At 38.5% G+C, this 23,466-nt stretch overlaps 2 protein-coding genes across 5 annotated transcripts in view; one reads left to right on the forward strand and one right to left on the reverse strand.

Moving 5' to 3' along the window:
* Positions 1-953: 953 nt before the first annotated feature.
* Positions 954-7,859, reverse strand: Mboat4 (membrane bound O-acyltransferase domain containing 4). Its single transcript, XM_046453317.2, has 3 exons — positions 7,670-7,859; positions 4,300-4,524; positions 954-2,027 (listed from the first exon to the last, which is right to left on the reverse strand). Exons 1-3 carry the CDS (start codon positions 7,801-7,803, stop codon positions 1,064-1,066), a joined length of 1,323 nt encoding a protein of 440 aa, XP_046309273.1. The 5' UTR covers positions 7,804-7,859; the 3' UTR covers positions 954-1,063.
* Positions 7,860-11,895: 4,036 nt separating this feature from the next.
* Dctn6 (dynactin subunit 6) overlaps positions 11,896-23,466 on the forward strand; it is a 46,822-nt gene continuing 35,251 nt past the window's right edge. For all 4 annotated transcript variants that reach the window (XM_058582294.1, XM_046453314.2, XM_058582293.1 and 1 more), the window contains exons 1-2: positions 11,896-12,032; positions 18,111-18,175. In XM_058582294.1, the coding sequence (XP_058438277.1) occupies positions 12,010-12,032; positions 18,111-18,175 (88 nt within the window). In that variant the 5' untranslated portion in view covers positions 11,896-12,009. The remainder of the gene's footprint in view (positions 12,033-18,110; positions 18,176-23,466) is intronic.

Raw genomic sequence — 23,466 nt, forward strand, 5'->3', positions numbered from 1 at the left:
TATAACCCAATCATTCATTTCACCTCTAAACTTTCTTGCATTGTCTCACACATGTACTTTTGGGGGACACCTCATATATGAACCATAACAGATGAGTATCTAATTCATATTATGTGTATGTATATATATTATTATATATATGAATGATAATACAGTGGAGATTTTGTTTTGCTTTTGTTGTTGTGGTTATCCTTTAAGAGGCCTGGTGCCCAGGATGGTGATGTTGGGAGTCAGTGGAACTTTCAAGAGGTAGAATCCACTAGGAGGTTAATTGAGAGTATTCCCACTAATGAGATCAAACTAATTCTCATGAAACCATTTAATAGTTCTCCTGAGGTGTTATAAAAGCCTGATCCTGGCCCCAACCAGCTCTCTGGCTTCCTGTTGGAGAGGTGATCCTTTGCCCCCATACACATACCTGCCATGATGTGACACCATCCATCATTAGGCACTTACCAGAGGCCAAACCAGTGAGGCCCTTTCAATCTTGGACTTTGAACCTCCAAAACCAAGGGCTAAATAAGCCTCCTTTTCTTCCTAAGTTAGTGTGTCTCATATATTTCATCATGGTTATGAAAAGCAAACTAATACAGTATTGCCAAAGTTCACATTCCAGGATTAAGTGGGCCAAATGAACTCAATTTTTGGATGTTCATGTATACACCATTTTCCATGTGGTTCAATGTAATTTGTATTTTTATTATTTTGCTTCCATACCTAGAAAGCAAACTCTAAGGAATGAATCCATGTTTATTTCTGTTTTATATCCTCAGTGGTAAAAAAATAGCTTGTTAAAGTAGACACACAATTCTTTTTTTTTTCTTTTTCCTGCAATGCTGGTGACCAAACCCAGGGCCTTGAATACACCAGGCAAGCACTCTATCACTGAACTATGCGTTCCCAGTCCAACACGCAAATTTTTATGGCAAATCACAAGGTATGTCCATCTAATACTTAAAACTTTTATTATTGAAAAATTGAAAGACACACATCATCATTGCATCATGTAGCAACTTCTAAACTCTGTTTCATGGGAGCGTAGGATGAAAGGCAGAGAAAGATATCAGTTAAATTTATGTTTTGTCTTCAGTAATAGAAAGAGCAAAATACAGTACACCATTGGAAAGAAGCTGTTGTAAGAATTACACAGCAACCAGACAGAGGAGAGGCTCCTGACTTCCACTGCGAGCATTATGTAGGCAATGATGAGCTGGGTATGGACCCAGGTGAGGGCTCTATAGAGAAGTCTCATAGGCCATGATCTGATAAATAAATTGGCAAAGGTGTGAATCAGGTAGTCAGCTTCTACCATCACGGCCCAGCAAAAAAAACCAAGTACCTGTCCTGGATGGAGTCCATGCCACCAGGCGGAGAATGCGAAGGTCTGCAACAATGGCCAGCCCCTGCTGTGCTGGAATATGAGCCGTCTGAGCCACCGAGCTGTGCTTTGGTTCCACTTTCTTGTGAACAGAGATATCCTATGGGTTGTTTCCAGTGTCCAAATGTCTGCATCAGGGATATATCCCTCCTCACCAGGGCTTGAACTGAGCCCAGACCCAAAGCCCGCTGCATGGAGGAGAGAGTCATCCAGGATCCAGTGAGAGTAGTAGGTGAGTTTGAAGAGACCAGCTGTGGACCACATGACATAAATGCACTCAAGTTGCTGGCAACCTGTCAGTCCTGCTCCTTCACTCACCACCCGGCTCAGGGCCACCTTTAGGCACTCCAGTCCAAGAATCTGCAGGCCCCTCCAAGTCAGAGCCCAAAAAGAAATCCTGGAACATAAAGAGCTGGGCCCTTGAACACGAGCCTGAAATCTCTGGAAGGAACACAAAGGGCCTCCCAGAAGAGCAGGGAAAAAGAGCAAGTAGCTGAAATAGGGCAGAGCCTTACATAGATGCTCAGACAAAGAGCTCCTGCTCTGGATGCCTCCTACTGCAGCCTCCACTTTCCCCTCACAAATGTCCAGAGAGAGAGATGTGACCCTCTGGGTCAAGAGCATGAGGGAAGAAAGAGTGATGTAGAACCTGAAAGAGAATTTTTTTAAATGTAGAAACATCTCATATTTATTCTCTCTCCCATTCCAGTCTGCCACACATGACCCCCATAGAGAATCATGCCCCATAAAAACCCTTTGATAAATTCAGAACCATACACACTACTCCAGACAGGATCAAAAGGTAAAATGGGGAAATTAATCATTAGAGATACAAATAAGAGTACAATGAAGAATATTTTAAACAAATATAAATTAATATTTATAATATTTCTAAGAATGGCTTATAAAGATTTAGATCAGAGCCAGGCACAGCTGGGGAGGCTGAGAAAGGAGGATCTCGAATTCAAAGCCAGCCTCAGCAAAAAAGTGAGGCACTAGGCAACTCAGTGAGACCCTGTCTCTAAATAAAATACAAAATAGGGCTGGAGATGTGGCTCAGTGGTTGAGTGCCCCTGGGTTCAATTTCCAGTACCCCCAAAAAAAAATTTAGATCAGAAATTTGCCACAGAACAAACAAACACTTAGTAGTAAAAATATTACAGGAAGTTGCAGATTTTTAATTACTCAGGCCCTGACTGCAAGATTCTGCATGATCTGGGATTTATGCTGAGGAATGGTTCAGGGTATGTGGTGAATCATTAGCAATTGGAATTTGGTTCCTCGCCAACCACCTGAACTCTCACTGCTTCAACATGGGGAAGAGCTTGCTAACAAGATTATTTAGGAGAACAATTAGTGAAAATTACAGTGGAACCTTCTATAATCAGGAAAGTCATCCTGTGGCAAGAAAACAGCACTGCTGCCCAAACACAGCTGTTCTCATCTGTATATCTGAAGATTTAAGGAAATCTGACCCCCTCGTCCTGACAGTCATGCAGCCTCCAAATGCCTCCAGCCTGCTAACTCACCTTCTATTATGAGCCAAATATGTACCCCCCCAGAAAATAATTCATATACTGAGGTTCTAACCCCTAGTAGCTCCAAGTATGACTGTATTTGAGACAGGGTCTTTAAAGAGGTAATTAAAGTGAGGTCACCTGGATGGGTTCTAATCCAACAGAACTAAAGCCTCATAAGAAGAGGAGATTAGGATACAGACATAAACCAGGGGAAAGACACAGAAAAGAAAGTCAAGAAGGGAGGCCTCAGGAGCAACCAATCCTGCCCACACATTTACCTTGAACTTCCAGCCTCCAGAATTGTGAAGAAATAAAGTTCTGTTGTGTAAGTTGCCCATTCTGTGGTGCTTTTTTATGGCAGCTCTAGCAGACTAATACACATTCTCATTTCAGGTCTGGTTCAACCTTCCTTTCATCCAGCCAGTTCCTGTTCAACTCGCCCTTCCAGCCCCTATCAGGTTCTGGCTTCCTACTAAAATCCTGATTCACCACAGCCCATTCAGTACCTCCTATGTCTGCCCAGTTGCCATCTTGTCTTATCCTCAGAGAAGCAAGCCTGAAGCCTTTGGTGAAAACTGTCATCATCATGAATATCATCCTTCTCCTCTTCCTCCTATCATTATCATCATCATCAACAACAACAACATCATCATCATAGAAGAACCACAGCCTCTGTTCTCTAAGTGACACAGAGAACCACACCAGCCAATAAGTAGAGGAAACCGGAAACATTAGGCCTCAAAAGCACAAAGATACTCATTTCCCTAATCTTGGTGATCTCACTGACTCATGAAAACATTTCTCTAGATTGCAATTAGCTCTTGGTTATTGTTTTTGTCTATTCCTAGATTGGATGACCTCCCTTCTTGGGAGAAGACTCTTCTTGGAAGTCTGTATGAAGATAAAATTCTTACCCAGTAAACTGCCTCTTTCTCAGCAGCTGCCATGGGAAGGCACCCAGGGTTCACAGTGGATCTATACTTTCTGGCTGTGTGTTTAAACCTACCATACAGAGATGAGCAAACTGTGCTGTCACTTCCAGATAAGCCTCTAGGACTCCTGCTTCATCCTTCCTCTCTGTTACAATGACAATTATAACTAAGTGCCAGACACTGTGCTACATAGACAACAAGTACTAGCTATGTGTCATCAAACAATTATACTTACACTCATTGTTTCTAACATTCAAAACACTCTTGCAGAATAGGTACTACTAGCCCCACATTTTTTTTTCTAGAAAAAGAGACAGGGTCTGAGAGAAGCTAAATAACATGTTCAAGACCACACTCCTCAAATGTGAAAAAATTAGGATTCAAATTCAGCACTCATGTTCTCTCCATAACTATGGTGCAAGCAAACCCCAGGTCAGCTAAGCACAACCAAATGAGCAGGGTGCTTTACCTTGTGGAAGGAGTCTCTTGCAGATAATACTCGGTGTAGTGCAGACCCAGGTGACACAAGGTCTGCCAGCTCATCTGAAAGAAGAAAGTTTGCCTGTGGACCTCCTGTGGGCCAAGAGAAGAGACCAAAACCACGGTACAGAAAGCAGGGATAAAAACAAGCAGGGCAAATGAACCCATGGCAGCCAAGGCCAGGGCACCTCCTCCAGCCAGGAGAAAGAGGTACCTGAAAGAAAAAGGACAGACAAATGAATCACATCAAAAGTCATTCCAGGGAAGCCAACTGAGGTAGGCCCCAATATAACATCTAAAAAAAAAGCATGATGTTATCACACCAAAGCCTTCCTTTCATTCTTCTGAAGGAAACAAACATGGGAGAAAAAGCCAGGGCCAACTTGTAAACGACTACCTCAGGAGACAAACCCTGACTCCTGCCCAGGTGACTCTGGCAACCCCTCTCTTAAGGGGGTACCCACCATTCAAGTGCTTCCCATCCAAAGTATTCCACTACTGGCTCTAGAAATTCTGGAGGGCTTGCTGGTAGAGGCATCTTTAAAAGCTACTGGTGCGTTGTCTGACTGAGAAGTGATGTGAATCCAGTGTGGAGGATCCAGAAGATCTCTCTAGACCTGCTCTCATGAAGTGTCTTTCTTCTTTTTTTTAATATTTTATTTATTTAGTTGTAGTTGGACACAATACCTTCATTTTTATGTAGTGCTGAGGATCGAACCCAGGGCCCCGCCCACAGCAGGCAAGCGCTCTACTGCTGAGCCAGGACTCCAGCCCCCAAGTGTCTTTCCTTCTCATAGGGTTTGCACTGCCCCAAAACATTTTAGAGATCCCAGGATATATAAAAGACTCAATACTTCCTTTGGATAAATGTTTGAAAACTCAATGATGAAATCTTTTAAATCTCCCCTTCATCCTTGCTGAACTTTAGCTCTTATGAATTCATGATTTGATTCTGGTTTTTAAGTCTATCTATTTAAGTTTATCAATCCTCTTATGAAAAATGTGGAGATCAAGTTGTTGCAGAATCTGTCTTCCTTTTTCCTAGTACCAACATTGGTCTTCTTAGTCCCCCTGACTTTTTCATTCTGTTCCCACATTCCTTTGGCCATTTTCTTGAGGTCTTTTTCTTCCCCTACTAGCCATATCTTACAAGTCTGGGTTTGGGTTCATTTTTCTTTGTATGTTCCAACACAACAATTGTCACTACAAAAACAGGGTTCTAACTCAAATACAAAGATGACATCAGGTGTGATTTTTGTGCATTTGGGCTAGTTTTTTCCAAATTTCTTTCTTGGTACTATTGCCTCCCTAGGGTACAGGACATCAGTGACCACTCATTTCCACTGAAGTAGTCAGTTGGTCATGAACTTCCTGGTCTGGACAGTTTCTTTGTCTCCATGATACTGGTGGATCCTCAGGCAGCCAGGGAGGAAAGTACAATTGTTGTTTTGTTTTGTTTTGTTTTGTTTTGTTTCCCCAGGGTTGTAAAGTACCCACATCAAAGAAATGGCTTGTGGACCATGCCTCCCTCAGAAGCCAAGTAGATAAGGATCTGCAGAAGCCTGGGAGAGTTCATGTTATGCAGACTAGGTTCTTTCTGCATTATGTGGTTTTTCTTAAATTGGTGCTGAATTAATAAAGCTGAATGAAGGGATCAGAAACAGTGTGCAACATGGACTGATAAGGGAAAGGAAAGGTGGGTTAAAGAAGCCCACATTTTCTCTAACACCTCAGAAGCAGGAAACACTGTCACAGATGTATATAGCGACTCTATGACACAGTGCCAGGCACAGGTTGGCAGGAATTACTTTCCCCAAAGAGCATGGTAAATTCCTCATTGTGAAAGGCTCTGTCATTTGCAAGTGACAAAAACCTTGGGCCATTCCTGGACTTTTGAGCCTGTATTTGGGGTGACTCATCCCCACAATATCCCAGTTCATACTGTGGCCTAAGCCCTCACTTCCTTTGGGAAAATAAGGGCAGGATGGGAGGACACTGATTCCTAACACAATAGAAGGAGAAGCTTGAAAAAAGCCTCCTGTCCAGAGGCAACTGCCCTCAGGGACTTAGAAACATTAAAATATATAATTTATAGAGTGCTTTCCATTTCATTCCATTCCAGGTATTGTGTTAATAATCCTTTATAAGATAGTATTATTTAATCCTTAAAATAAGGCCCTGAAAGAGGCATTATTATTTCTGTTTTACAGATAAGGAAAGGGCACCTCAGAAAGTTTTTACTCTTCTATACAAGGACACTCAGTAGTCAAGGAGTGAGGATTCCGTAGGCTGACTCTCTCTTGAGTAATGTTAAACCTTTAATGTGACTCCCTGGGAATTAACTCTTTTTTTTTTTACTAGTTCTGCTTTAGTATTTTGTGATTCTCAATAGAAACTTCTTGATAAATATTTCCCCACTGTCATATCTCAAAAATGAAAGTAAGGATCATCAACTAGCTGTGAAGAAAGGAGTTTAGTGAAAACTCAGTTTAATGAAACTCAACAACCCCAAGTGATTATCAAATGTAGCTAGATTTTATTTAAGAAACACCATTAGGGCCCAGATGTAGTGCAAATGACAGAATGCTTACCAAGCGCAGGAGTCCTAAGATTGTATCTCCAGCTCTGGGGGAGTAGGGGGCAGGGAGAAAAGGAAAAAAAGAAAAGAAATCCTGATATATAAAAAAGTCTTATTTCCAAAGTTAGAGAACAATTAGGAGGTGGCCTTAGGGCAATGAATTTTCACTTTTCAAAAGAATATTCCACTGAACATTTTTTAAAAATGGGTACTATCTCCAATGTATTGAAGTTATTGGACATAAAAAAAATCATTGCAATCAACTTAACAAATCTCTAGTGACAATTTTTGAACCTGAAATTGAGATACACTAATCTATTAAGATTTGTTTGACATTGTTCTGAGAAATCAAAGACATTTTTAAATTACATTGTTATAAATGTAACATTAGTATTACTTAATATGATATTTAATTTTATTGAAAATAAAGTTAGGACTGCTCAAGAATATCTGGGATTTATGGTTGGCCCAGAGAGATACATTTGGAGACTTCCTCTTCCATCTTAACATCCATCTCACCCCCCACCCCCGTTTATTTTGCATCCATTTCCCACTGAATGTGAACCTATCCAATTTTGAGTCAATGTAGATATGATATCAATTTCCAGGTCAGTTTTACTCTATGATATATATTCATTGTCAAGAAACAAACAACCAGTGGCAGGGATAGTGAGCTAAAAAATAAGTGTAATTAGTACGTAATCTTCACAGATGCCGTCCACTCTTTGCTTTCTATTATAGTATTCCCAGGCATAAGAGCAAAATTAGCCATCCAGCCTACCTGGCCCGAGTGGAAAATGAATCCATAATGCAGAGATAATTAAACAGCAGTGCAAAAGGAAAAGCAGCCCCTTGATAAAGTGACACAGGATGGAGGAAGAATTGCTGAAGCCAATCCATTCTGAACTGGAACATACACTGTCCTGCTAGAATCCTTAATTGGTGCCTTCCTGCAAGAGAAACCACAGCCAGGCTCTCTGGTCTTTTTATATGTTTTAGGAAGATCTGGCTAAGCAAAATCAAAACAAAAGCACTGGCGATAAGTAGAACAAAAAATTGACTTTCTGATAAAGGAAACTGCTCCATGGAAACCAAAACACATCTCGGTCTTATTACTCTGCTTTGAGAAGCTGTGGTTTTTAGATTACATAGCACATTATTTGCCTTTCCAGTCATCATACTGTCATATTTTCTTCACTAAGTTAATGAAAACAAAATCTCATTTTCCAGTTGTATTCAAACAATTCCTTGGACTGAGAAGAAGAACAAGAACAGGAGCAGGAAGAGGGAAGCAGGTTCTAAAGGCAGAAAACAAGATTTTCCCTTTCTAACTACCACTCTCTTCCATTACTTTTTTTTTCATATCAGCATCCCTTGTGTATCTATTTCTTGGTTAGTTTATTTCCTGCCCTTTAAAGGCAAAATGTGAGCTCTACAAGGGAAGGACTTTGTTTTATTTGGTGTTATACTCCCAGCACTCAGAGAAGTGCTGCATATGTACTTTGTACTCCATAAATATTTGTTAAAGTTTAAAGGGTTTTGGTGGTATAAAGGTGTATTAAGAATTGTAATGCAAAATAATAATAATAATAGTAATAATAATGACAGCTCATGTATAATGGCATAATTTGACATGAACATACTTTATATACAGAGTTACAAAAAATTGTGTTGTGAATGGATAATTATGATTGTAATGCATCCCACTATTGTCATGTATGTAAGAAATAAAAAAATTAAAAAAAGGTTTTGCAGAAGCAAAAATGTGGAGAAGAAATATTTTTAAATAATATTTTCTTTCGGCTATGAACAAGTAATACAGAAGACTTCCTAGAGCCAAAAGAAGAATGAGAGGACAATTTTCAGCTAGTGGAGATCCATCTGCTGAGCCCTGGGCATTATAGGGCTATCCCTAACAAGCTGTTTTTTCATCTACAAAGAGACATGAAAGAGCAAGTAGCCTTGGCAGGATTGGTATTTTCTACAACAGGTATTTTGTCACAGCAATGGAAAGCAAGAAAAACTAGAGGTGGTTATGTCACAAAGACTCTGCCCTCATGAATGAGATTAGCATCTTCAAAAAAGGGCCTGAGTGAACCTGTTTGCCCTTTCCACCATCTGAGGATGCAGCAGAGGCATTAGCTATGAGGATTGGGCCCTTACCAGACATACAATCTCCAGTGCTTAGATTTTTCAATATCCTAGCCTCTAGAACTGTGGGCAATAAATTTCTTTTCTTTATAAATTACCCCATTTAAAGTAATTTGTTAGAACAGCTAAAATGGCCTGAGACAGATGACCAAGGAGTGTCTTCCTGAGTATAATGATTCTTTTTTTTCCATCAATTTGTCAAGGCTACAATATTCAGTCTTCCAATCAAACACTAATATAAGTGCTATGTGAAGGTGTTTTGTGAATGTGATTAAAATCCATAACAAGTTGATTTTAAGGAAGGGAGTTTATCCTAGATTATTCTAGGTAATCTTTGTGGGCCTGTGATAGACCCAACCTGATTTTTCTCTTAAAATTGGGAGCCACCTCGCCACAAAGCCATGAAAAGCTAATTTTGGCTTTACTATAAATTACTACAAATTCTGAACCTGCTTGGAATGCCTGCCCATGCCTTGAACTCACCTATGCCTGGCTCTCTGACCAGATAGCAGCCCTCTCTGAAACTGGCCAGATAATGACCCTCTCTGAGGCTCTAATGACCTTCATAAATTCTGATGCCAGAGCCAGCAAAAATATTATGCTCGTCAAAGTTTTGTTATCTGTAACCCCGCTTTGTGTAACTTTCTGGGCTATGAAGCTGGGCTGCAAGAAGGCTGCGGTGCTGTCTTGTTCCTGCGGTTTGGGGTGGGAGAGCAGCCCGGCCAGTCGAAATAACAAGCTTGCTTTAATTTGATTTTAATTGGAGTCAGTGGTCTTTTCTTGCGTCCTGATCTAACACCTGATCCAAACAGTTGAAAGGCCTTAAGAACAAACTGAGGCTTCCCTGAAGAAGAAATTCCACTTGTGGACAGCAGTTACACCCTTTGTATAAGAGTTCCAGCTTGGTCTACAGATTCTGGACTTGTCCAGCCAGGGCCCCACAATCACATAAACCAATCCTTTGCAATAAACCTCTCGATATATGTCTTTGGCTGGTTCTGTTTCTCTAGTTGAACACTGAGTATGTGACATCTGAGGTCAGATGTTAGGGGTGGAGGACAATTGGAAGCAGTTGAGGGTGGAAAGTCAGTTTGGCTTCTTGGAGAAAAAAAATGTGGCCCTCTGAAAGAGGAAGAGAAGCATGAAATGCAAGACAAGGATGATGGGAAAGGCAGCGGAGCACAACAGACACTAGTATGGCAATTTGTAAATCAATGGATGTGTAACTGATGTGAATCTGCAATCTGTGTATGGGGTGAAGGTGGGAGTTCATAACCCACTAGAATCAAAGTGTGGAATATGATATGTCAAGAAATTTGTAATGTTTTGAACAACCCACAATAAAAAATTAAAAAAAAAAAAAAAAAAAAAAAAAAAAAAAAAGAGATGTAGTCTGGCTGGATCTGATCCAGAGACAAGTTATGGAAAGATTTTTTAAAGAATGGGAAGTAAATAATTGGATTTTTTGTTTTGTTTTATTTTTTGATTACCAAGGATTGAACCCAGAGGTGCTTAACCACTGAGCCACATCCCTAGCCCTTTTTTCTTTTCTTTCTTTTTTTTTTTTTTTAATTTTGGGACAGGGTCTCATTAAGTTGCTTAGGGCCTGGCTAAGTTGCTGAGACTAGCCTGGAATTTTTGATCCTCCTGCCTCAGCCTCCCATTCCCTGAGGGACTGAAAAACTTCAATGAAAAATAAATCCTAAAACAAGAAAAATTCTGTAGAAGCTAATTTTATTTGAACAGGGCTTACTAACACTGCATTTTAACACAAAAACCGACGTCAAATGAAAAGTATCAGAAAAGTGGCATTTATGAATGGTGATATGTTCAACAGCATCATTCATTTATCACAGGAAAATATGTAGAGTAGCAGGATGTTCCCAGACAACAGGATTAAAGGTGTGCATGGTTTCTGAACTTGATTTTTAAAGGATGGTTTTGCTGTAAGAGAATGACCTGGGTGGGAGTGATTTTACAGGTCAAGGATGGAAGGAACAGGGCTGGGGTTGTGGCTCAGTGGTAGAACTTGCCTAATATGTGTGAGGCCCTGGGTTTATAAATAAAATATTGTGTTTTTCTACAACCAAAAAAAAAAATTAAAAGATGGAAGGAACAACAGTGGAGAAACATGCAGGGAGATTAGAGATGGTGGGGCAAATGGTGCAAAGTGGAAGAAATAAATTTCAACAAAAACTTGCAGGTGAATTAAGTATGTGGTGATGAGGTGTGCTAATGGTGACTTTCCAGTTGCTTGGGCAACCGGGAGAAGGGTGAATTCCTTTACTGAGAGGGAGATCAAGGAACTGGTTGGAAAGAGGGCAAGGTCATGAATCAAAAGCTCCCATTGTGGTTGATTTCGATTTGATAAGACTTAGGCATCCAAATAGGTGTCAAATAGTCAATCTAAAATCAGGTGTGAAGCCCGGCAGAGCACAGAACTAGAGATACTAAGTTGAAAAAAAAAAAAAAAAAAAACCAGCAGGTAGAGGGCCACAACTGACCTATGGGAAAGATAAGATCACTCAGACTAAGAAAAGGGCCACGGGTCGGAAGGCGAAATTCTAACATAGAAGATCGCAACGAGACTGAAAGGAACATCGGGAGGTCAGAGGGACACCTTCATAGTGTGATCACAAGTATCAAAAGGTGGTAAGAATGTAAAACGAGGTCATAGTGATGTGAGCTGGGCTGGAATAAATGTTTTAAAATCGAGTCGATGCACCCCTGGTCAGTGCTGAGGTCCTCAGTGGGCCAGGCGTAGCAGCCCATCCCAGCGCACACCGCCATCCTCGAGATCTGCGAGCTTTCGGAGCCTTCCCCCGGCCCCGCCCCTGCCCACGCCGCGAGCAGGCCCAGCGGCTCCGCCCCATCCCAATCCTGTCAGGCTGTCCAATCGCTTGTAGAGATCGTCGCTTTATCCAGTCTGTGGTGTTGATCTCAGCTCCAGCTGTAGATCAGGCCCGTACAATGGCGGAGAAGATTCAAAAGAGGTGCGTCTGCTGCTTGAGGAAAGATTGTTCTCAACTTTCCGCACGGGGGGAACCTATTTCTGGTCGTCAGTGTTGGGGACTGAGGTGGTGTCTCATCCTGTGCGCTTGGGCTGATTGGTACCTAAACCTAAGACCTGGCTTCCGCTGAGAGGAGGTGACCCAGTAGGGGTAGAGAGGGCGGAGAAGGGATACATATTTGGTATCGCGGCCGTTTTGGTTCTTGCTTCTCTCACGCCCTCTGCCGCAGCACGCCTGCGCAGAAGGATCCCGGCCTCTTCCCCGGACGCTGGGTGAAACCGCCTTTATTTCTCCCATACTCTTGTTGCCAGTGCGCGTAAGGCCTTTTGCTGGACTTTGTTGCAAGACGCCGGCGCCAGTGCTGGCCACACCCTAGTAACCTTTGGGTCTTCAGGATGGGAGCGGAGGTGTACACTGATTCGAGGTTGCGTGTCAGAAAGGGGGCCGTACTTGGGCCAGGTCTGTGACTGGTTCTGCCAGGCATGTAGGAGCTCCCTGTCAACGTGGGGGAGAGGAACTGTGGTTGCTTCTTCGCTAGGGACTCTTGGTATTCCACCTAGAAACAGCTTGGATTAGAGAAATGCCTACGTAAAAGCATTTCCGAAAGCAACTGTGTTGAGCGCCCTCTGCTGACTCTGGCAAAACCGATATTGGTTTTGGTGCCATAAATTGAAATTTAGGCTTTTGTTCCACTTAGAGGGTAATCTGTAATTTTTTTCACAAACTAAAGAAAAGCATTACTATAAATATTATATACCGTATATTCGTAGCATAAGGTGAAGAGGAAAGTATTATTGACTTCTTCTAATAAGTCTGCATGCCTGCCCTCCCCTCGGAACTGCCTTCTTCCCGCTGCACCCCATTACTCCGAGGTCCAGCGGGGTCAACGTTTTAATTTGTCTAATTGTTAAGTACGTCGCGAAGAAGCATGCAGATGGCGACATAAACACTACTTATGATCTCTTCTTAGGACATAAATCTAAAGACAGATCATGTATGAGTTTCTTCTACCCCTACTTGAGACACTATTTAAATAATGAGAAGGGATTGAGGGAATGAAAAACTTCAATGAGAAATAAGGGCCTAAAAGAAGAGAAATTTTGTAGAAGCTAATGTTATTTGAACAGGGCTTAATACCATTGCATTTTAACACACACAAAAAAAACACGTCAAATGAAAAGTATCAGAAAAGTGGCATTTATGAATGGTGATATGTTCAAGAACAGCATCATTCATTTATCACAGAAAAAATATGTAGAGTGACAGGATGTTTCCAGACAACTTTGAACTAACAGAAAAGAGATGACTAATGACAGGACAATGATGCCCCAGCAATAAACTTTGCTTTAAGAAATTCCAATCTCTGAATGTGTTTCCTTGTCTTTAATCTGAGAAGGTTGAAAGATGATTTTCCTCTTTTTACTCTGCTCTATCTTACTAAAGTTTTCTTTCTTTTTTGATCTCAGTATGAAGGTTATATTTTTTCTATGATTTCAGCAGATTGATTCTTGACAGGACATAGGATAATTCTGAAAGATCACTTGGAAGAATTTCATTAAATTATTCCTTATAGAAAGTCAGTGCCAGATAAAATGATGGAATCAGATATAGCTGGCTCATCTTGCAAGCATTTCATGAAATAGACCCAAGGATTGTTCATTTTTTTCTATTTTATATGTGTGTGTGTGTATACATTTTTTTTTAACTTAGATCTTTACAAAATAGGTGTTGTGATGGGAAAGCTTCTTTTTTTAGTTCTTCATATCAGTAGAGAAATTAGTGTGATTTTAAAAAATATTTTGAGAATTGCTTTACATTTATATTAGGGAATATTGGGGATTCTGGAATGTAAATGATGAAGAAACATATTTAAGAGAGAATCCATACTTTTTTTTATTCTTGGGGCTATATTTTTAGAATTCTCTCATAAGTCCAGATCTGTATTTTCAGTGGTTATTGGGAATATCTCCTTCCTTTTCTATAAATACTTAAGACTGATTTTACCTTGAAATGTGCCCTTCTCCCATAGACTTTCTCTGTTGGTGCCATCAGTCCTGCAAATCAGAAACCTAGAAGCTTTGATCTTGCTCCCTGGCTCCTCACCTTTGCTTGGTTTTCTGGCACTAATGGAAAACTGAGTCAGAGCAACTATCTTGAGCCCCTCTCTCCATCTGGAATCATCCCTTCCAGGAAGGGGACAGAATGGTTAACCGGTTTCCTTATTTCACTCTTCACCCCTCTCCCCATTCCCTCCTTAGTCAAACATATTTTCCTGGCTCTGAGAAGAAAGTAATGTATTTAATTTAATACAAATTATGTATTAATTTGTGGTCCATAAGTCATAACAAGGAATGGGAAGTACACATCTCCTATTTTTTTCTCAAAGCCAGATTTTATTAATTATAGTACTTGTTGACAAGTCTCATATCAGTTTCCTAGCCATGCCTACAGCTTCTAAGTATTGCCACCTCCTTTCAGGCCCAGATTATCTCTGCAGGATTAGGCTCCCTAGGCCCTCTTCCCACTACTTCATCTTATAAACACCAGTTATCTAAATACAGTTTGGTTGTTGTTGGCTTGGGAATGAGAAGCCTTTAGGAACATCTTGTTTACAAGTATGAATCTCCTATACAGATTTGTTCATGAGTGGTCCTTCCTTTGCTTCCCAGCCTCAGCTGCCCTTTTTTCTGCCTACTTTGGATATTTCTACTAATTTCAGTGATGTTCAACCTGGAAAGAGAGGTTTTTCCTTTGTTACTTTCTAGTCTTTGCCTAGATTGTATTTTAAATAGGTAAAATTGTGTTTTAATATTTAATATTGAGCCTTCTTACGTTAAAAAAATTGTACTTTCCTGTTATTTAATACTGATTGTACTTTTTATCAAACTAATGGATGCACACAAGTACATACTTTACTAAAAAGTTCATTTGGAAAACTGCAACCCTTGATTTTAACTTCTAGTGAATGTTTGACTTACTTTGGTCATATTTTTCATTCCTAGGAACTCTTTTATAGACTCTTATTCTTCTTCCTTAGACTTCTATCTTGATTTTTAAATGCAAAAACAATCTGATTTCTCTGGATTAATTATAAGGTTGTTTGTTTGTTTGTTCATTTTTAAGATATACTACCTGCTACCTGAATTGACTGTGTTCCCTTAGACTTCCCCCACCCCCGTGTTTTTCTCTTTTTCTTTTAGTTGGAAGCATTCCTCAAATGTCTGATAATATTTTGTTCTCTATACATTATTAAAAAATGAAGACTAAATACCTGGTAGCTCTGGTATATTCATAAGAGGATCCTCTGATGAGCCTCAGGGTAGGAAAAGGCAGCCAGGAAACCAGCCTTTTCACTAAAGAATTCAGAATGTATGGTAGTTTCTCCAGACTGCCTCAAATTCTTTGTGAGAGTCAGGGAGGCACACAGGGCAAGTAGAGCTGATGGTTTCCCTGTTTACTGTGACCATCATTCATTCCCCACTTACCTCTGGGTCTGGTATCTTGAACAGAGCACCTCAGAGAGGGGTCATCTGACTGTGCACACTGGGGTAGAGAAGGGCTGAGGTATCCAACAGCTCTACTTTATATCCTTTATCTCTCATCTCCACTGCTCTCCCCCTGGACTCCATACACATTTCCCTAAATAACCTAGTACCTCTAAGTTAAGCCTGTTAACTGCTTTCCTTCTTCTGTACAGTCTCCTAGAAATCTGTAACTTTACCTGTTATTGCTTCTTCTCTTGCTCTTTGTTGTTGTTGTTGTTGTTGTTTTAATAATATCTCTTTTCTTTACTGGAGGAATAAAAGTTTTAGAGGAGTGAAATTACAGAGATGAGTTGTTCATGTAGAACAGGAGTCTACTTTTTTGTAAAAGACCAGTTAGCAAATATTTTAGGCTTTGGAGATTTCACAGTCTTGCAGCTACTCAACTCTGTAGCATCAATATTGCAATGGACAGTATATTTCATGAATGAGCTTGGACAACCCCTGTTATAAACATTTATGTTTATTTAAATGGAAGTATAGCATTCTAATGTTTTTATGTAGTTTCACCTTATTTTTATTGTTAGAAAATACATAGTTGATGACTGTATTTTTATCCCCCTTCCAACATTATTAACAATATTTCACAATTACCTCTCTAAAGACAACTAGTATTCATATTTTATCTGTCATTCCAGTGATAGTTTGTAAGTATTCAAATAATCATTGAGGAACATACATTTGAAAGAGTAACATAAGTCCATTTTTTAAAAATGAAATCTTTCAGCACTTTTTTATTGAAAAAGTCTCATAACTAGAAAGTGCCACTAATTTTTATGTTATCTACCATAAGTTAAAAATAAACATTTTCATGAATAAATATTGAAAATAGAAGTTCAGAAAAAAGTAAATTAGTAAAACATTTCAATTTAGGTTTCCAGTCCTTGCTGGTTGCAGAACATATTTACTGAAATGAGAAAATAAGTTTTTGAAAAATTTATAAATTGATGCAATAACATTGTGGTCAACAAAGCTTCAGTTGTTTCACTTACCATTTTTTTTTTGGGGGGGGGGGGTTTGGTCATGGTGGTGGTGGTGGTACTACTGCTGCTGGGATTGAACCCAGGGGCCTTATGCATGCGAGGCAAGCATTCTACCAACTGAGCTATATCCCCAGCCCACTTAATATTGAAAATGCAAAGTTCACAGCTTAAATTAGAGTTTCTAGGATCTTAGGATCTTAGTGGCTTTATGGAACTGTTTCTTATAATATTGAGAACAAGGAAGAAAATCTCCACTCATGATTTCTTTGTAATATGTATTGGAAGGCTAAACCAGAGCAGTAACACAAGAAGAAGAAATCATAGGCATACTATCTGAATATGCTATCTGAACAGAAAAAATAAAACTCTGCTGGGCACAGTGGCTCATGCCTGTAATCCCAGCAGCTGGGGAGGCTGATACAGGAGGATCACAAGTTCAAAGCCAGCCTCAGCAAAAGCAAGGCACTAAGCAACTCAGTGAGACCCTGTCTCTAAATAAAATACAGAATAGTTCTGGGGTTGCAGCTCAGTAAGCAAGTGTCTCTCAGTTGTTCGATCCCCAGTACCAAAAATAAAATAAAATGAAATTGTGTATGTTCATAGGCAATGTAATTGTTTATGTAAAAAATTCCAAACAATCTACAAAAATGGGTTTAGGGGTTGGGGGTGTGGCTTAATGATAGAGTGCTTGCATAGCAAGTACAGAGCCCTTGATTATCCCTAGCACTGAAAAATAAAAAATGTGTTTAGCAAGATCTCAAGATATAAAGTCAATGTACAAAATTAATGTATTTCTATATAGTACTAACAACTGTAAATCAAAACATACTAATTTTCCCTGTTTACAAAAATAGTAGCATATTACATATGCCCATTTTTTGGCTTTGCTATTTTTACTTAACAATGTAGCTTGGAAATTATTCCCAAATGTTTACATGAAGAATTGGTCATTCATTTTAATAACTGTACATTAATTCCTAGAGTACCATATTTATTTTCCAGTCCACTATTGATGGATATTTAGGTAGTTTTCAGCTTTTTTGCTATTTAGAAGTAGAGCTGGTGTTAAATTCAAAGGAAAAATCAAAGCTCTTTTTCTTCTTAACATTTTAACAGTATATATGATTTTGGCCTGATAGATAATATGTCACTTGAGAAATTTATAATGTGTTATAATTCCTTGCCCTCTTACAATTGACATTCCATTTTTCCATTAATTGTTTTAAGCTTTTCTTCACTACACTGCCAGCATAGCTTCTTTGTTGTTGTTGTTGTTGTTGTTACTAGGGATTGAACCCAGAGGTGTTAACCATTGAGCCACATCCCAAGCCCCTTTTTGTATTTTATTTAGAGACAGGGTCTCACTGAGTTGCTGAGGGCCTAAGTTGCTGAGGCTGGCTTTGAATTTTGTATCCTCCTTCCTCAGTCACCATAGCCTCTGGGATTTATAGGGTGCACCACTCACTACACCAGGCCCAGCATAGCTTCTATTTTTGGTCTTTCCCATGATGTAAGTTACCGTTTTCTTCCTATAGTGTGAAGATTGCTCCCGGAGCAGTTGTATGTGTAGAAAGTGAAATCAGAGGAGATGTTACTATAGGTAAGAAAATGGTTTATTAATGTTGTTTCTTAAGAATTGATGTATTAATCTATTTTAGTGCTTTACATTTAGATAATACCTTCTATGTCTGTTTTATTAGTTTCCTAATTGTATTGACAAAACAATGTGTTTTCTCCTATGTTTAATATTTTGAAAAGAATATAATATGGTGGAGGCCATGTTTAAATTTCTAGCTGAAATACTAATGAGACAGTGTTTATTTATTCATGTATTTGAGACATAGAAGTTGTGTACCCATGATGTATGTGCCAAGCACTGTTGGCACTAGGGAAAGAGCAGTGAACGTAACAGAGAAAAGTCCTGCCTCTGTGGAATTTGCATTCTAGAGTGATTTATTAAGAGCATGCACCATGGAGTCCACAAATCTGTTAGCTTGTTCTGTACTCCTTACCTGCTAGGTTATTTCAGACATGTTACTTAACCTTACTAACTTTCATTTTCTCATCTTTGTAATTGTGTATATCAAGACAAGATTTACCTGCATGTAATGGTAGTTTAAGCACACAAAGATTTTTTCTTACATATAAAAAGTCTAGAAGTAAATAATTTAGGGCTGATCAATTGATTGTCCAGCATGGAGCTCTGGTCTTACAGGCCAGGAAGTGATGTTTGACTACCAAGAATCACCTCGAATGAGAAAAGGGAGGTGTGTAAACAAAAGCACAAGTACTATAGGAGAGTCAGTTCCTTTTAAATAGCTCCACCTCCAAACCCATGTTATATTTTATTTTATTTTGATTGTTTTTTCTTTTTCTTTTTTTTTTTTTTTTTTGTATTAGAATTGAACCCAGGATTCTCTACCACTGGGCTACATCCCCAGCCCTTTTATTTTTTTATTTTGAGACAGGATCTTGCTGAGTTGCCAAGACTGTCCCCAAATTTGCAATCCTCCTGTCTCTGCCCTCCAAGTAGCTGAGATTACAGGCATGTGCCATCACATCTGCCTCCAAATTTTTAAAACAAGAAAATTTACTCAAATATTTCACAGAAACAAATCACTTTTTTAAATTAAAGAAAAAGTTCAGAAGAGTGATATAATTACACAATGTTATGTCTTCCACAGTTTTTACCTCATTTTTTATACGTTTCCTTCTTTTATTTTTCTGTACTCAAGCCTCACAATTCTTATCTCTAATGGATATTTATATATATATATATATATATATATATATATATATGCGCACATGTGTTTGTATAAATATTCCAGAATTGGTATTTCTGTTACTCTTATATTTAGTATAAAATATCTCTAATTTTTTGGCTGCTATTCATTTTTCTAAAAGAACATCAGATTTAAAAACCTCCTATGAGATATAATTATGAAGTTAAATCCAGGCAGAGAATAAAGATAAGTCATCTGGTTACAGCTCTCCCCACCAGTCTTGTTATTTTAGAACTTTTATTGTTTTTGTGTTTTGACTTATTAGAATAACTGATTTAAGTCTTTTTCTTATGTCTTATGTGCTTATAGAATTGGAGACCTGAGTACTTAATGAACCCTATTTTCTGGGTTAAGTACCAGTAAACTCAAATGCAGTTTGAAGATTTTTCAAGATGTTTTTGTGCCACTTTCCATTTTCTAGTCATTTATACTTTTACAAACTATTCCATTCTACAATATTTCAGAAAGAAAGTAATTTTTTTCTTTTGGTATGATTCGTGTTAGTGGAATGTTAAACCTGATCTGTTTTCCAAGAAAATCAGGTAATTTCGTTTATTAGAGAAATTAGTCAGAAGCTTGAAATTACAGTTCTTATCCAGGAGCCTTTGACTTGAATCTCTGCTGATGCCTCACCCCCTCACTAGGGGCTGCTCAGAAATAGACCTTGGGAAAAATAACAGCTCTCCTGATCATTATAACTTGGATAAAATAGGCCTGTTTTAAATTAAGCTGCCTTGATTCATGCAGCATGAATTATTTCCTGTAAATCTTCATTTTGAGAGCTGAAGAATATTTCAGAAAGGACCTCCAAGCACAGTCCTCTAGTCCATTAGAGGACTAGGGGCACACTATTGGTGTTGGGCCAGGGCTTGGTTGGGACATTATAATATGAAGGCAGAACTCTTTGTAATGGAATACTTTGTCCCACTTAATTCATTCTCTCCAGCAGAGTTTTAATACTAATCAAAAGCCTCCTTTTTATTGTAAGAGTCTTTTTCAGTATGGCTGAACCGTGGCTTTGACTTGAGAAATCATTGCTTATAAAGGAGCTCAGATGGGTACTTCAGCTTATAGGTCAAGGGAATTGTTTAATTTTCTGAAGAGAGAGCTTGGGGCTTTTTAAATTATTTATTGACATAGGAAAACATTTATAGAGATTGCTTTCTGTAGCAAAGGTAGACAGGAAAAGTGCCCCTTACCAAATGAGGGAAATGGAAATGTGATGCAAGGAATGCCTTTCTGGCTGTGTTGCCTCAAGTCCAGCCAACCATTTAGAAAAATAATGCATCCACCAGTTAACGCAGCTCCAACTCAAAACACATTTATCCAAACAAGGAGATAAGCCAAATAGGATTTCAGCACATTCAGTAAGAAAATACACTAACTTCCCTGCCAGAAAGAGTTCCAAGAAGGTTCACAACAGACTTAAAAAGAAAAAACTTTCAATGGTGACAGATTTTTATTTTTAAAACATTTTAACCTTAAGACCTTTAAATTTGGTTTGAATTCAGACCCATTCTAGTTAAAAGTTCTCATGGTATGCAGGAAAGAGTGAAGTAAACTATATCTGCATAATTGTGTTTGTATTACTGAGCTCTCTGCTGCCCAATGTGCTGCACAGAACCTTACAGAGACAAAGGTGGATTGTCCACATCATTCACTGAAGCTGCAGACTCCTTGAAGAAGTCTGTCTAACCAAAATCTTAGCAGTCACATATTCTGAAGTACACGTATTCAAATCTCTCTAGTCTTTGCCCAAAAGGACCTACAAGAGGGTTTAGGGGAACTGTCCAGTTTATTACTGCCAATCTCATTTGCTGTCACCTCACAAAGTTAATAGTTTCACCTCTTAATCCATTTTGTCCCATCATCTCAGATGTGGAACACCTATAAAAACTTAAATTGAACAAGAAATATACCATTTGTGGAACTAAATAATTAATTTAATTTAACTAATTGAAAACTTAGGGATTAATGGGCAGTTCTTGCAACCTTTGAACATCAGGACCTGTAGTTTGGCAGTGCTGCCAGCAGGAGGCAGTGGGGTCTAAGTCATGGGTCACCTGTGTTGCTGCTATGCTTTACCTCTCCGGGCCTTCAGATTTATAACCAAGAGTTTTCCAGTTACCTATTACAAAACTTAATAATAATAAAAATAATAAAATACCTGATTAAAATGACAGCTTTGTTTTAAAGTATTGTACAAGCCATCTTATGGGGCTGGAGGTGTAGTTCAATAGAAAATTTTCCTAGCATGCTCCAGACTCTGGGTTCAGTCCCTACCACTACAAAAGAAAAAGGCATATTCTGGGATTTGTCTCATTTTTTCTTTAATTTGTGCTTATTTGTTTGGACTTTTTAATATAATGAGCATGTATTACATAATTTTTGAAAAAGAAAATTTTAAATGTCAATTGTTTTCAGACATGCCCTTCAGGCCAGGTGCAGTGGCACACACACCTGTAATTCTAGCTGCTGGGGAGGCTGAAACAGGAGGATCACAAGTTCAAAGCCAACCTCAGCAACAGTGAAGAGCTAAGCAACTCATTCCCTGTCTCTAAATAAAATACAAAATAGGTGTGCCCCTGAGTTCAATCCCTGATACCTCCCCACTAAAAAAACAAAAAACTGCACTTTATAGGAACTTCTAAAGACACACACAAGTCTTAGTGGTACCTATGGCTTATTAATCTATCCAGAGGTAGCTCCTTACAAGTGCTGCTTGTCAAAAGCTATAGTTTGAGAGCCATCAAAATGTCTAGTGCCTCTGGCTACTTATTTAGCAAGGGCAAAAGATTTGCTTTCTATCATAGCCATGGTGATCTCTGCCTCGTGTCTAAGATCTTTAAAACTGCTTATAGAAAATGTTCTTATTATAATCCTATAATAAGGTACAGAATTTCACCCCTTGATTAAAAGTAAGTATACCTTGATACCTTAATAGAAGAGGAAAGCAGACACTTCTGTTTCTTGGACCTGAATTTAATTTTAAAAAAATGTTTTTGAAAAGTCAATTTTTTGAAAAGCTCTCACAAGCCACAAATAGCAATGAACTTCTCATTTTTAACAACTATGTGTCAGATCCTATGAGCTCCTTTTAAAACATTTTTTTTTCATACAATTCACATTGCAACCCAATGAGGTAGGATGTCATCTTTTTTATAGATGAGAAGGGTGACCTTTGAGAGAGGAAGCACATAGCCTTTAAGTAATAGAATCTGGAGTTCAGATTTTCTAGAAAGGGTAGGGTGTTGGCTGTGGCTTTAATTACAAAGAACCTAAAATAGGTTCCCTTTAATATGGAACATTTTGAAGTAAAATATAAATCTAGTATTGTGCAAACTACAACTTTTAATTGGCTCATATATCTGGAAGACTTAGGAATATCTCCTTTCAAAGGAATCCAGTATTTGTGTCAGCATTATTTAGCATCTTTCCTTCAAAGGTTTATAACCTCTTAGTGTCCATTGTTAAGGAGTCAGTTAAGTAAATTGTGGCATATTAATATAATGTGAGATACCTTATACCCAGTAAAAAGAATATCTACCTAGATATGTTTACATGAAAAAAAATTACCATTTAGAGAAGAATGCACTTGTAATACATAGTTTTTCTACAAGTTGCATTTATTTTTGAATTTTTGAATGATATAGCTTATATATAGCGGTACTTACAGATCTGAAGTATATAGCAGTATTTATTATGAAATAATATAACCCAATTTTTTTAAGAATAGTTGCCTCTAGGAAATCAAATAAGTGTGACAGAAACTTTCACTTTTTGCATTATTTTGAATTTTTGGCAATGATAATCTATTTCTTCTATAGATAAATAAGGGGATCAGATATCATAAAAGATATAGGGAAGATCAGTGGAGTGGACATAAAAGAATGGGAGGGAGAAAGAGAAATGGGAAGATAAATGAATTTAACAAATTATGTTATATTCATATGTAAAAATAACAGGGAATTTCACTTTTACATGTATGTAGAAGAAAGGAAGTTTAATAGAGTAGAGGAGGGAGACTGGAGGAATTAGGAGAGGAGGAAAAGAGAGGATGGGACTCAAAATCAGATTCCTTGTATGTATGATTTTTGTCAAAATGAAC

The sequence above is a fragment of the Marmota monax genome, unplaced genomic scaffold (genome assembly GCF_021218885.2).
Source record: "Marmota monax isolate L192 unplaced genomic scaffold, Marmota_monax_Labrador192_F-V1.1 WCK01_AAM20220418_F8-fsc00117, whole genome shotgun sequence".
NCBI lineage: Eukaryota > Metazoa > Chordata > Mammalia > Rodentia > Sciuridae > Marmota > Marmota monax.